Raw genomic sequence first — 15,603 nt, forward strand, 5'->3', positions numbered from 1 at the left:
CAGAGACGCTTGGCACGTGATACCAGTAGAGCTCACAGTATTAGAAATATTTATTTTTTTCTCCCACCGCACATTCAAAAAACAACACGGAAAAAAGGCGGCCATATTTACCAAAACCAAGATGCTGTTACACTGACTCACTTCTCACAGACAAGCCGCGAGTCAGGATAGTCAAGGAGTTTGAGGTCAAGAGCCAGGAGGGTACATTATAAAAAGAGGGAAGAGACAAAGGCCTAGTCAGGTCACAGTCCAGAGTCAGAATTCCAAGGTCAGCATGTGTCAAGACAAAAGGGGTAATACATAGGGATTTCCAGGGTCCGGCAACAGAAGATCAGAATGTGTGAATTCAGAGCACAAAGCACAGAGGGCACAAACCACACTGAGCTGAAAGCTACAACTGGCAGCTATCTGAGACTGACAGCTCAGCTAAGTAGCAGGTTAATCACTAGGAACAGGGAACACCTGAAGGAAACTCAGCAACTCCCAGTCTCAGATTGGGCGGCTGAGCTGTCAATCAAAATACCGACTTCTCAGCATTTCCCTGCACTAGATTGGATGACTGAGCTGTCACTTACTGCATCCAAGACACACTGAGCGGAGGAATCGTGACAGACACAATATTAAATAGACTGCAGGACACAACAGTCCCCATGATAAAGGCGGAGGCAGCACAGGTGCAAAATAGATGAAACAACCACTTGCACCGGTGGTTCATGGAGGGGCGGCTGCGTAGTATTATAAGTGCACATAGATAAGGCCGGTATAGGGCGCCAGTCACACAGATAAGTGTGGTACATAGTGTCTGGCCTATAACCTAATAAAGACGCTCATCACACACTAAACACTTGTACACGCTCCATCCTACAGGGTACAGCAGAGTCCTGCATCCACTGAGGCCCCTGATCATGTGACCCCTGACTCCTCCCCTCCTGTGACCTCATCACAGGTCCTGTACGCACAGAACAGCCATATATGTGGTGGCGGCTCTGCAGGTGGAGGTATGTGGAGATTCCCCATTATTCTCTATATCGCCACCATACTCCGCAGCTGCTGTACACACATTATTATCACTGTCCCCATTGGGGCTCACACTCTCTATAGACTTTATTCACACATTGCATTTTTCAGCTACAAAAACAATTAGATTTCTACATTTGTTTGACCTCCCAACTGTCACAGAAGATAAAGAGGGATAGATTGTACATCATGACAACACCTTAGGCCAGGGTTCCCCAACTCCAGTCCTCAAGGCCCACCAACAGGTCATGTTTTCAGGATTTCCTTAGTATTGCACAGGTGATGTAACTATTGCCTGTGCAGGTGATGTAATTATCACCTGTGCAATACTAAGGAAATCCTGAAAACATGACCTGTTGGTGGGCCTTGAGGACTGGAGTTGGGGAACCCTGCCTTAGGCCACGTCCATAACCATTCCTCCAACCCCTAACCACACCCATTACCATTTAATTCTACCTTGAACACACAAAATAAATGGACAACCCCTTTAAGGCTGTGTTTACTGCTAAATCCATCCGTTGTTCTGTTCCTTTGTAGGAATAGAGCAATGGAAAAAAGACTGGTGACGGATTCATAACTAGATGCCCAGGAGCAGAGCCCGACTGTCCCCACTGACTACAATGAGCTCCGTCAACTTTCTGTCAAGATTCCCCTCATATTTCTCACCTAAGTTGTTCTTGTTCTCATAAATTCATGCTCAGGCTGTCTCCCTGGTGTTCCTCTCTATCCTCAGACCATCTCCTTTGAATTTCTTGTTGGTCTCATCAACGTTCCTCGTTGCTCTCCATCTCCTCAATGCTCCTTTCTGCTCTCAGGCCATCTCTTCAGTGCTCCGGTCTGCTCTCAGGCCATCTCCTCAGTTCTTTTCTCTGCTCTCACTCCATCTCTTCAGCACTGCTCTCAGGCCATCTCCTCAGCTCTCCTGTCTGCTCTCAGGCCATCTCTTCAGCGCTCCTCTCTGCTCTCAGGCCATCTCCTCAGTGCTCCTCTTTACTCTCAGGCCGTCTCCTCAGCGCTCCTTTCTGCTCTCAGGCCATCTCCTCAGCTCTCCTCTCTGCTCTCGGGCCATCTCCTCAGCACTCCTGTCTGCTCTCAGGCCATCTCTTCAGCACTCCTCTCTGCTCTCAGGCCATCTCCTCAGCACTCCTGTCTGCTCTCAGGCCATCTCTTCAGCACTCCTCTCTGCTCTCAGGCCATCTCCTCAGTGCTCCTGTCTGCTCTCAGGCCATCTCTTCAGCGCTCCTCTCTGCTCTCGGGCCATCTCTTCAGTGCTCCGGTCTGCTCTCAGGCCATCTCCTCAGTGCTCCTCTCTGCTCTCACTCCATCTCTTCAGCACTGCTCTCAGGCCATCTCCTCAGCTCTCCTGTCTGCTCTCAGGCCATCTCTTCAGTGCTCCTCTCTGCTCTCAGGCCATCTCCTCAGCGCTCCTCTCTGCTCTCACTCCATCTCTTCAGCACTGCTCTCAGGCCATCTCAGCGCTCCTGTCTGCTCTAAGGCCATCTCTTCAGCGCTCCTCTCTGCTCTCAGGCCATCTCCTCAGTGCTCCTCTCCGCTCTCACTCCATCTCTTCAGCACTGCTCTCAGGCCATCTCCTCAGTGCTCCGGTCTGCTCTCAGGCCATCTCCTCAGTTCTTTTCTCTGCTCTCACTCCATCTCTTCAGCACTGCTCTCAGGCCATCTCCTCAGCTCTCCTGTCTGCTCTCAGGCCATCTCTTCAGCGCTCCTCTCTGCTCTCAGGCCATCTCCTCAGCGCTCCTCTCCGCTCTCACTCCACCTCTTCAGCACTGCTCTCTGCTCTCAGGCCATCTCTTCAGCGCTCCTCTTTACTCTCAGGCCATCTCCTCAGCGCTCCTCTTTACTCTCAGGCCGTCTCCTCAGCGCTCCTTTCTGCTCTCAGGCCATCTCCTCAGCTCTCCTCTCTGCTCTCGGGCCATCTCCTCAGCACTCCTCTCTGCTCTCAGGCCATCTCTTCAGCACTCCTCTCTGCTCTCAGGCCATCTCCTCAGTGCTCCTGTCTGCTCGCAGGCCATCTCTTCAGCGCTCCTCTCTGCTCTCGGGCCATCTCTTCAGTGCTCCGGTCTGCTCTCAGGCCATCTCCTCAGTGCTCCTCTCTGCTCTCACTCCATCTCTTCAGCACTGCTCTCAGGCCATCTCCTCAGCTCTCCTGTCTGCTCTCAGGCCATCTCTTCAGTGCTCCTCTCTGCTCTCAGGCCATCTCCTCAGCGCTCCTCTCTGCTCTCACTCCATCTCTTCAGCACTGCTCTCAGGCCATCTCCTCAGCGCTCCTGTCTGCTCTCAGGCCATCTCTTCAGCGCTCCTCTCTGCTCTCAGGTCATCTCCTCAGCGCTCATTTCTGCTCTCAGGCCATCTCCTCAGCGCTCCTCTCTGCTCTCGGGCCATCTCCTCAGTGATCCTCGCTGCTCTCAGGCCATCTCCTCAGCGCTCCTCTCTGCTCTCAGGCCATCTCCTCAGTAATCCTCTCTGCTCTCAGGCCGTCTCCTCAGCGCTCCTCTCTGCTCTCGGGCCATCTCCTCAGTGATCCTCTCTGCTCTCAGGCCATCTCTTCAGTGTTCCCCTCTGCCCTCAGTCTGTCCCCTCATCGCTTTTCTATGCTCCCAGGCAGTCTCCTCAGCGCTTCTCTCTACATAGGCTGTCTCCTCAGTGTCCCTCTCTTCTCTCAAGCTGCCTCCTTCGCACTCCTCTCTACCCTCAGGCTGTCTCCTCAATGCTTCTCTCTACCCTCAGGCTGTCTCCTCAGTGCTACTCTCTATGCTCAGGCTGTCTCCTCAGCGCTCCTTTCTACCCTCAGGTTGTCTCTTCAGTGATCCTCTCTGCTCTCAGGCCGTCTCCTCATTACTCTTCTCTGTATTCGGGCCATCTCCTTTCTTCTCTGCTCTCTGGCTGCCTCCTTAGTGCTCATATCTAACCTCAGCCCATCCCCTCAACATTCCTCTCCACTTTCAGGCTGTCTTCTCAGCGCTCCTTTCTACCCTCAGGCTGTCTCCTCAGCGCTCCTCTCTACCCTCATGCTGTCTCCTCAGCGCTCTTCTGTACCCTGAACGCATTTCCTCACCGTTCTTTGACGTCCGGCCATCTTATTGGCATTCCTCTCTGCAATCAGGCTGCCTTCTCAGCGTTCCTCTCTTCCCTCAGACAATCTCCTCAGCGTTCCTCTCTGCGCTCAGGCCATCTCCTCATTATTCCTGTCTATCCTCAGGCTAAGGCTCATTACAACTTTGAACATCACAATGTGCCCTGGGCCAACAGCAGAGAGGAGTATCATAGAAGAGGTTTCCCATTTCAGTGTTCTGTACACAATCTACGAGCCTGTGTAACAAATATTATAATCAGCATTACTCACCTTCCCCTGCTCCAGTGCCGGCTCTCTGCTGCTGCTCGGGTCTTCTTTATTGGCTGCAGTGGTGATGTCATGTCTTTAGCGTGTCTGACAACCGCAACCAGTCACTGAGCTCAACGGTTCAATCTGAATAAATTGGCATCAGTTCTGAGATCAGTGGTTGATTGCAGCGGTCTAATGCGCTATAGTTATGATGTCACCAGGGCTGAAAATTTAGTATCTAACAATTTTTTCGTGTCTCCATTTACTGAGACCCGTAACTATTTTCATTCTTCCATCGATGGACCAGAGTCAATGATTATTTCTTGTTTTCTTCGTTTTTGTTGATACAATTTTGGAGGAAATATGACATTTTAATAGCTTTTTATTACATTTTTATGTGGAATTGTGGTGATCAAAAACATTATTCCTAGTGTTTCGATTTATACCATATGGAAAAAAATATTTCTAAATTTTTATTAATTCAGGCTGTTACGTACATGGCAATACCGAATAATTATTTCAATGTATTACATTTTGCTATTTACTTTGGGGGAGGGGAATGATATAAAGATTTATTGTTTCTGTGTTTTTTAATATTTTGTCTTTTTCATATATATATTTTTCATTACTCTCTTTAGGTGTCCTGCCCATTTTTCCGCACTTCCACATAGTGCTATAACCATCTATAGTGCCCTATAAAGTATTAGCCCCCCTCTCATTGCCATATACAGTACAGACCAAAAGTTTGGACACACCTTCTCATTTAAAGATTTTTCTGTATTTTCATTACTTTGAAAATTGTACATTCACACTGAAGGCATCAAAACTATGAATTAACACATGTGGAATTATATACTTAACAAAAAAGTGTGAAACAACTGAAAATATGTCTTATATTATAGATTCTTCAAAGTAGCCACCTTTTGCTTTGATGACTGCTTTGCACACTCTTGGCATTCTCTTGATGAGCTTCAAGAGGTAGTCACCGGAAATGGTATTCACTTCACAGGTGTGCCCTGTCAGGTTTAATAAGTGGGATTTCTTGCCTTATAAATTGGGTTGTGTTGTGCAGAAGTCAGGTGGATACACAGCTGATAGTCCTACTGAATAGACTGTTAGAATTTGTATTATGGCAAGAAAAAAGCAGCTAAGTAAATAAAAACGAGTGGCCATCATTACTTTAAGAAATGAAGGTCAGTCAGTTTGAAAAATTGGGCAAACTTTGAAAGTGTCCCCAAGTGCAGTTGTAAAAACCATAAAGGGCTACAAAGAAACTGCCTCACATGAGGACCGCCCCAGGAAAGGAAGACCAAGAGTCACCTCTGCTTCTGAGGATAAGTTTATCCGAGTCACCAGCCTCAGAAATCGCAGGTTAACAGCAGCTCAGATTAGAGACCAGGTCAATGCCACACAGAGTTCTAGCAGCATTCACATCTCTACAGCAACTGTTAAGAGGAGACTTTGGGCAGCAGGCCTTCATGGTAAAATAGCTGCTAGGAAACCCCTGCTAAGGACAGGCAACAAACAGAAGAGACTTGTTTGGGCTAAAGAACACAAGGAATGGACATTAGGCCAGTGGAAATCTGTGCTTTGGTCTGATGAGTCCAAATTTGAGATCTTTGATTCAAACCACCATGTCTTTGTGCGACGCAGAAAATGTGAACGGATGGACTCTACATGCCTGGTTCCCACCGTGAAGCATGGAGGAGGAGGTGTGATGGTGTGTGGGTGCTTTGCTGGTGACACTGTTGGGGATTTATTGAAAATTGAAGGCATACTGAACCAGCATGGCTACCATAGCATCTTGCAGTGGCATGCTATTCCATCCGGTTTGCGTTTAGTTGGACCATCATTTATTTTTCAACAGGACAATGACCCCAAACACACCTCCAGGCTGTGTAAGGGCTATTTGACCAAGAAGGAGAGTGATGGGGTGCTACGCCAGATGACCTGGCCTCCACAGTCACCAGACCTGAACCTAATCGAGATGGTTTGGGGTGAGCTGGACCGCAGAGTGAAGGCAAAAGGGCCAACAAGTGCTAAGCATCTCTGGGAACTCCTTCAAGATTGTTGGAAGACCATTTCCAGTGACTACCTCTTGAAGCTCATCAAGAGAATGCCAAGAGTGTGCAAAGCAGTCATCAAAGCAAAAGGTGGCTACTTTGAAGAACCTAGAATATAAGCCATATTTTCAGTTGTTTCACACTTTTTTGTTAACTATATAATTCCACATGTGTTAATTCATAGTTTTGATTCCTTCAGTGTGAATGTAGAAAAATCTTTAAATGAGAAGGTGTGTCCAAACTTTTGGTCTGTACTGTACAGTAATGATCCTCATCTTTGTTACCCCCATAGTTTTAGTGCCCAACACCACTAATATGGTTGTTCTTCTCTTTTGCTGAAATCTACAAGACTTGGTGTAATCATTTATTTTTTGTAACTCCTGAGCATACACTGTACCCTGCTAGGTGCCACCATGCCAGTGTTTCTTTTTGTATTGCCATATAAAACAGTGCACCCCTAATACACACTGAAATAACTGAGAGATTCAAACTTGCTTATAACATATCATAATCACAATGGAGACAAGCTTCAGAATATTGCCCAACTATTTTCACTTTTTGGCTTTGTCGAGAGTGAGATGTGGAATCCATGTTCTATGGATTGAAGGATGATTCCTGAACATTGCACCCATAGCTTATAGCAGTTGAGAATAAAAAATAATTTTCTTGATCACTTTGAAACATACACTGTGTGCACAATTATTTGGCAAGTGAATGTTTTGACCATATCGTAATTTTTATGCAGATTCTCCAAATGCCAGCTATATAAACGTATGTTGTTGGATGAAGTAGATCAGGTGATGTGTATTTGTGTAATGCGGGGTGGGTGGCCTATGGATATTGACACCTTTTATCAGGGGGGCAGAATTGTTAGGCAGCTTCTTTTCCTCAGGCAAAATGGGCCAAAAAGAGTTTTAACTGGCAATAAGAACTCAAAAATGTTTAAAAGTCTTACAGAGGGATGCAGCACTCCTTAAATTGCTCAGATATTGGGGAGTGACCACAGAACCTTCAAAAGTGTATAGGGTCACAAAAGAAAAAAAAATAGCATTAACTGCAAAAGATTTCGGATGACTCAAACTGAAGCGACAAGGAAGATATTATCCTCCAGTGCTGTCGTATTCCAGAACTGCAGCCTCCCTGGAGGCCCAGAAGAACTAGGTTTCAGTGATCAGAGACAAGGCCGAGGCTGAATATCAATCACCACTGAACAAGACACAAGAAAAGACTTGGTCAATAAATATTTGAAGACAGATTTTTCAAAGGTTTTATGGACTGATGAGACTGACTCTTGACGACCAGATGGATGGGCTCATGGCTGAATCAGTAATGGGCACAGACCTTGACTTCGTTTCAGACGCTAGCGAGGTGGAGATGGGCATTGCTGTGGGCTGGTATTATTACAGATGAACTAGTTGGACATTTTCAAGTTACAATTAGGCGCAAAATCAACTCCCAAACCTTCTGCCAGTTTTTAGAAGACACTTTCTTTAAGCAGAGGTACAGAAAAATCTTCATCATTCAAAAAAAAAACAGAATTGTTCTGCAGGACAATTCTCAATCACAGCATGAAAGTCTTGACTGCTCAGTGCCGAAGAAAAGGTCTTAAAGATGAAAAAATAATGACATAATGAAATGGCCTTTTCCTCATTGGACCTAAACCGTAGAGAGAACTTTCGAGCTTTTCTTAAACTCGAGATTTATGGTGAAGGAGAACAGTCCCCTCTCTGATCAGTGTCTGGGACTATGGTTGGTGCTGCCCACAAAGATGATCGTCAACAGATTAAGAAACTAATGGACTCCATGGATGGATGGCTTATCACTGGTGTTGATAAGAATGTGGGCTATATTGGTCACTGATATATTTTTATTAAATGTCAGAAATGTATTTTTGGACATTGAGATGTTTGGTTCTTATTCTCACTAAAACAGATGAAAATAAACAAAGATGGAAAATTTACATTTTTCATATAGTTGCATAATAATTCTGGACACAGAGATATTCTCCTAAGACAACACCTCACTTTTACTTTCTTAAATATTCAGGTTTATTACCCTTTGGATTGACCGACAGCACTGGAGATGTTAAATAATAAAAGTAATCATCAAAAATACAAATTGCCTAATAATTGTGCACAGTGTAGAGTAGGTGGTGGAGATAGAAGACCTCTTCTTTCTAGAACTTATCATGGAGTGGTGAGATGTATATTGTTAAATTACCTGAATTATTTTATAACTTCCGTAATCCCAACTGATAGCACATAGGTATCTCTGTATGACCTCAAGATGTATGAAGTGCTCTACCACATTATTGCTTTATACCGGCATCACAATGCTATTAATTTTTTTTATTACACAGAATTTTATAGATTTTACACCAATTCATATTCAGTCCACTCAGATTCCCACAATATGAGATACTAATAATCTATCTATATCACTTTCCTAGAGAAGAATGGATAGAGACAGAAAGAAGATGGCGAAGAGGATATTACACCTCACCCTAGAGATCCTCTTCCGGCTTACTGGAGAGGTGAGAGATTCTGATGACGTCACATTACATCATTCTTATCTCTGGGAATAACAGATGGACAGAACTGGAGAGGTGAGGAAATGTCTGTAGTGAGATTTATTAATGTGTCTCTCCATAACCAGGATTACACAGTAGTGAAGAAGACCTCTAGTGAGCGCTGCCAGGACCCTGTGTCTGAGGGATGGGAAAGACCCCTGAGCCCAATCACAGGACCTCCACCTCACCCCCTGATACATGAGGACATCAATGACCAGAAGATCCTAGAACTTACCTACAAGATGATTGAGCTGCTGACTGGAGAGGTAACACTGCTGGGAATGCTGGGACATTATACAGTAACGCTATGAAGGGATAGAGGGGATGACGGTATCATTGTATGTGTCAGGTTCCTATAAGGTGTCAGGATATCGCCGTCTATTTCTCCATGGAGGAGTGGGAGTATTTAGAAGAACACGAAGATCTGTATAAGGACGTCATGATGGAGGTTCCCCAGCCCCTCACATCACCAGGTAATAGACAGGACTAAATACACCCGGCCTATAATTATCTGTATGTAAAGAATGAATTCAGTCCCTGTATGTGTTTCCTCCAGATCTATCCAGTAAGAGGACAACACCAGACAGATGTCCCCGTCCTCTTCTTCCACAGGACTGTAAACAAGAAGATCCCAATGTTCCTCAGGATCATCAGGTTGATGGCGAGAAGGTGTCATGAGATCTCCCCTATGATGTGTACACAGCTGTGAAGGTCTTGTGCTCAGTCTTGTTTTATCCACCAGTATTATATGTTTTATACTTGTGTAATGAGAACGGTGGAGGTGACAGGATTAGAGTTGATCATAGATGTGACTTCTCATCTGTTTTTGACTTTTACAATATTTGTTTCAGGGTGAAGATGTGACCCATATTAATACTACAGAGACATATGTGAGGGGTGATGAGCAGTGTAAAGAGGAGATTCCTACATATGACTACCCAGGTGAGTAGTGACCACTAAATGCAGAGAAGTCACATTGGATGAATCTACCTTCTCTCCCTTCTGTGCCGCTGAATGTCCTCATATGGTCCCTACAAGACCAGGTCCAGTCTTTCTGGCCAAACTTCACTTTTATGTTCTACAACATTAAATATGCAGTGAGGGCCAAGTGTGAATTTCTGTACAATAACAACAGAGTTTCCCTTTAATAGACAAACAACGTCCCACATAATTTTATAGTCAGCCAGGGAGGTCGGTCAAAGGCCAACAACAACTAGCCCAACACACAACAATTGCCTACTCAAAAAGGTATGAAAGGAAGGAGACAATATGTGTTATGATCTGCTACAAGAACTAAGGAAAGAAAGGGAATCTGTCCCTACAATAAGACTAAGCTGATTCCCTACGTTGCAGCGGGCGACCTGTTCCTTGTGAACAGACCCGCCTTCGTCCTCAGCTAGTCTGAACGCAGACCTATAGAATAAAGGGAGGGGTCCCTAAAAGAACTAAGGACTGGGACAAAATTGGACACCTCCTAGCAGATGTTGTAGCGGAGCAAAAAGACAAACAGACAAAAAGTACTTAGAGGTCCAAAGGACCAAACGAACTAGAGAGATAGGTACAAAAGCACCTGGCTAGATAGAGAGTCAAACAACACTGAAGTCCAGCAAAGCCAGAAGGGCGGAGCTGGAATAAATAGGCAGCAGGTCACGTGACCAAAATAGAAAAAAACTAACAGGAGAGTTCTAACAATATGAGCATCATGGCATAAAATTGTATTTTTATTAAATAATCTTAAAATAAATAATTCAATAAATCCAATACATATAATTAACATGGTGTGCAATAGATCGAAACACCGTGCGGTGCAAAGGGAGCCCGATGTTGTTATATTCCAAAAAGCATGAGATGGTAGTAAGGGAGATAGGTAAGCACATAATTAATATCATTATAGGCATATGACATTCAAGGTTCCCATATGAACCAAAGAGAATGTCAAATTCAACAGTACATATGCCCTTAAACTCACCAAATCACTAAGCTCCAAAGCAGACGCAGGGTGTCACAGAGGAGTGTGCGGAAGTGACAGCATGCCTCAACGCGCGTTTCACCCGTTAGATATGAGGATTTTTCAAGAGGCTGCTCTCTATGCCATGCTGCCGATCAGGCTGCAAAAAGTGAAAGTCGCATAGTGGGACAATGTGTAAGAGTAAAAAAAAAAAAAGTATAAAAGTGAAAAAAAAAATATATATTTAAAAAAAAAATGAAAAAAATAATCTCCAAAAAATAAAAATATTTTGAACCCATAATATTTATTTATTATGAAAAAAAAATAAACCAATAAAAGTACATTGTTTGGAATCACCACGTCCCGTCCGGAACGACCTGACCTATAAAACTGTCCCACTAGTTAACCTCTTTAGTGAACACGGTAAAAAAAAAAAAAAAAAAAACGAAGCAAAAAAACAATGCTTTATCATCATACCGCCAAACAAAAAATGGAATAACACGCGATCAAAAAGACAAATGGTACCGCTGAAAACGTCATCTTGTCCCGCAAAAAACAAGCCGCCATACAGCTCCATCATCTGAAAATTAAGTTATAGCTCTCAGAATAAAGCGATAGAAAAAAGTTATTTTTTCTAGAAAATAGTTTTTATTGTGTAAAAGCGCCCATACATAAAAAAACTATACAAATGTGGTACAGCTGTAAACGTACTAACCCGAAGAATAAAGCTGCCTTATCGATTTTACCACACGTGGAACGGCATAAAAAAAAAACATAAAAACAATTCCGGAATTGATGTTTTTTGTTTATTCTGCCTCCCAAAAATTGGAATAGAAAGCGATCAAAAAATGTCACATGCCCGAAAATGGTACAAATAAAAACGTCAACTTGTCCCGTAAAAAACAAGTTGTCACATGACTCTGTCGGCCAAAATCTGGAAAAATTATAGCTATCAAAATATGGCGATGCAAAAACTAGTCTTTGCAAAAATAGTGTCTTTTAGTGTGTGACAGCTGTCAATCATAAAAACCCGATATGGTTCTGGTATCGCTGTAATCGCACCGACCCGAAGAATAAAGTCGTCTAATCACTTATACCACACGAGGAACAGTGTAAAAAAATAAACTCTAGGGTTAGGGTTGTGTTAGGGTTGTGCTAAGGTTATAGTTGTGCTAGGGTTATGGTTGTGATAGGGTTAGGGTTGGGCTAGGGTTGGGGTTAGGCTAGGGTTAGGGTTGGGCTAGGATTAGGGTTGGGCTAGGGTTAGGCTAGAGTTAGGGTTGGGCTAGGGTTAGGGTTGGGTTGGGGCTAGGGTAGGGTTAGGGTTGGGGTTAGGGTTGGGCTAGGGTTGGGGTTAGGGTTAGGTTTGAGGTTGGGTCTAGGGTTGGGGTTAGGGTTGGCTAGGGTGGGATTGGGGTTAGGTTTGGGTTAGGGTTGGGTTGGGATTAGGGTTGGGGTTGTATTAGGGTTGGGGTTGGGTTTGGTATTTTTTCAAAAGTAAAGAAAAAAAAAATGATGACGATATGGCGACCAGTGTTGAGCACAAGTGCTCGCTACTTGAGTTTGCATCGGATGTTCGTGTATGCACTGAGTATCTTGGGTATTCGAGTAACATGCTCAAGTCTCTGCCCCATATGCTTCGCGGCCAAAAAAAACGTTGCTGGGATCGCCTGCCATGCATGAGCAATCTCCGCATGTTTTTTTTTGGGTGTCTAACAACCATGAAACATGTGGGGCAGGGACTCGAGCATGTCACACAAGCACCCTTGATACTTGGTGCATACCCGAGTACCCGATGCAAACTCAAGTAGCGAGCACTTGCGCTCAAGACTAATGACAACTTATTCAATAGGATGACCTAATGTTATCAAATTCTGTCATTTCCAAAATGGAGTCAATTGTGGGGGGTTTCCACTATTTAGGCACATTAGGGGCTCCCGAAATGCGACATAGCGTCCGCTCTTGATTCCAGCCAATTTTGCGTTCAAAAAGTCGCACAGTGCTCCTTCCCTTCTGAACCCTGGTGTGTGCCCAAACAGTGTATTTTCCCCACATATGGGGTATTGGCGTACTCTAGTTTCCAAAATGGTGTCACTTGTAGGGGTTTTCCACTGTTTAGGCACATCAGGGGCACATCCGCTAATTATTCAAGCAAATTTTACATTCAAAAAGTCAAATAGCGCTCCTTTCCTTCCGTGCGCCCAAGCAGTGGTTTTCCCCCACATATGGGGTATCGGCTTACTTAGGAGAGATTGCACAACAAGTTGTATTGTGCACATTCTCCTGTTACCTTTATGAAAATGCAAAACTGGGGGCTGGAAAATATTTTTGTGGGAAAAATGTGAAAATTTTATTTTCACAGCTCCATGTTATAAACTTCTGTGAAGCATCTGGGGGTTCAAGGTGCTCACGACACACCTAGATAAGTTCCCTGAGGGGTCTAGTTTCCAGAATGGTGTCACTTGTTGGGGGTTTCCACTGTTTAGGCACATCTGGGGCTCCCCAAACGCAACATGGCGTCCACTAATTATTCAAGCAAATTTTACATTCAAAAAGTCAAATGGCTCTCCTTCCCTTCTGAACCCTGCCGTGCGCCCAAACAGTGTTTTTTTCCCCATGTATGGGGTATCTGCGTGCTTAGGGGAAATTGTACAACAAATTTTGGGGTCCATTTTTTCCTGTTACCCCTGCATAAATAAAAAAATTGGGGTCTAAAGTAACATTTTTGGGAAAAAAAGTAAAATGTTAATTTTTTTCCTCCCTATTCCTAAAATTCCTGTGAAGCACCTGAAGAGTTAATAAACTTCTTGATTGTGGTTTTGAGCACCTTGAGGGGTGTAGTTTTTAGAATGGTGTCACTTTTGGGTATTTTCTGTCATAAAGGCCCCTCAAAGTCACTTCAAATAAGATGTGGTCCCTAAAAAAATGGTTTCGCAAATTTTGTTGTAAAAATGAGAAAACACTAGTCAACTTTTAACCCTTATAGCTCCCTAATAATAAAAAATATTTTGGTTCCAAAATTGTGCTGATGTAAAGAAGACATGTTCGAAATGTTATTTATTAACTATTTTGTGTGACATATCTCTCTGATTTAAGGGCATAAAAATTCAAATTTTGAAAATTGCTAAATTTTCTAAATTTTTGCCAAATTTCCGATCTTTTTCACAAATAAACGCAAGTGATATCGAAGACATTTTACCACTATCCTGAAGTACAATATGTCGCGAAAAAACAATCTCAGAATCAGCGGGATCCGTTGAAGCGTTCCAGAGTAATTACCTCATAAAGTGACAGTGGTCAGAATTGTAAAAATTGGCCTGGTCATTAACGTGCAAACCACCCTCAGGCGTAAAGGGGTTAAGATTATTTAATAAAAATAACATTTTTATGCCATGATACTCATATTTTCTCCTTCCTTTCAGACTTTCCCTTTATCCTGACTTTTCAATTTCTTTTCAAACCAACTAACTTCAAACAGGATTGTGATAAACTATACAGAAAACATTACACCTGTGCCATGATATATCTCTAAGCTGTGCGTGGCTGATGGCTGTAATATACATTTATTCTCGCCTGCAGGAGATGTGTTGGCTCGAGCCCTGGTTTCATGGATTCACTCCACGTCATAAATTACATTATGTTTTCAATCCTAAGGAATTCAGATTACTGCACAATCTCTCCTGAAATGGGGGCACTAATACTTTCTCTACTCTCCTGGTCAGGACTCATAGTAGCTCCAATGCTCCACCATAAATGAGTGCGACTCCGGTTTAGTGTTGGAGCTCTTCCTTATACATACGTTGTTGTTGAGGATGTAACATATCTTTTATTCTGTCTTTTTTGACAGGTTTATTTGTATGATAGCTTTATTGTGGTGGGATCGGCCTGACTCACTTATGTGACTCTGTAACTCCCTGGTAGTCTTTAAAAGTAGGTCTCCATTACCTCTTCCCAATGCCCGAGGTCTAAATTTAAGACACCTCAGCTCTGCACTATTATAAAAAGTTTTCTTTCAATGTCTAATATTTCTTCTTGAAACTCATCTGATAGAAAATATTGTCCCTTACGATAGTTTAGATTGCCCAGAGCCACCGAGCCCCATACTCTAATTACCCCAGAGAGGTTTCACCACTAGTTACTCACTACTTACTGATGAAGACTGTTGAGTTTGATCATTTCAGTAGATGTGTTATTGTCTATAGTCACAGTTTTGACTACAGTAGTTAGTGCCCAAAATACTCTGATTTTACCTCTTCCCGCAGCCAGTTTTGTGTTTCTAATCAGGCCCCATTTTTAAATCTGACGTGTGTCACTTTATGTGGTGATAATTTTTTAAATTCTTCACAAAGGATAATAGGAAACAAATGGACCTGATAAATTGTTTTCCAACTTCTCTTGAATCCGACAATCCCCTATATACGGTCATACACTACTGTCTGGGCACATCTACTCCATTTTCCAGATCCCAGGGTTTGCCTTGCTCATCATCATTTAACCCTTCTACATGGATCTGGACTTACACAGAGACCCCTAGGCTTGGGCCACGGTGTTACCTGCTGTTCTGTGGTGTGAAATGGGAAGAAGAATAGTCAGATAGCCGGGTCAGAACCAAGAGGGCAGAGAAAATACAAAATCAGAAGACACAAGAGTAGTCAGTAAACGGGCC

At 43.6% G+C, this 15,603-nt stretch overlaps 1 protein-coding gene across 1 annotated transcript; it reads left to right on the top strand.

The window, feature by feature from the left end:
- Window positions 1–943: 943 nt before the first annotated feature.
- Window positions 944–14,798, top strand: LOC141178692 (gastrula zinc finger protein XlCGF66.1-like). The gene is made up of 5 exons (XM_073660577.1): window positions 944–998; window positions 8,870–8,953; window positions 9,076–9,255; window positions 9,339–9,462; window positions 14,785–14,798. Exons 2-5 carry the CDS (start codon window positions 8,876–8,878, stop codon window positions 14,796–14,798), a joined length of 396 nt encoding a protein of 131 aa, XP_073516678.1. The 5' UTR covers window positions 944–998; window positions 8,870–8,875.
- The last annotated feature ends 805 nt before the right edge of the window (window positions 14,799–15,603 follow it).

The sequence above is a fragment of the Phyllobates terribilis genome, unplaced genomic scaffold (genome assembly GCF_046119375.1).
Source record: "Phyllobates terribilis strain yellow unplaced genomic scaffold, ASM4611937v1 Scaffold_29__1_contigs__length_15306474, whole genome shotgun sequence".
Classification (NCBI taxonomy): Eukaryota; Metazoa; Chordata; class Amphibia; order Anura; family Dendrobatidae; genus Phyllobates; species Phyllobates terribilis.

Bases quoted from the DNA above. Each gene is read 5' to 3' on its own strand.
- LOC141178692 (XM_073660577.1), top strand. From the start codon at position 8,876: ATGGATAGAGACAGAAAGAAGATGGCGAAGAGGATATTACACCTCACC. The intron at 8,954-9,075 runs GTGAGAGATTCT...CTCCATAACCAG, and splicing joins TCTTCCGGCTTACTGGAGAG to GATTACACAGTAGTGAAGAA. The intron at 9,256-9,338 runs GTAACACTGCTG...TGTATGTGTCAG, and splicing joins TTGAGCTGCTGACTGGAGAG to GTTCCTATAAGGTGTCAGGA.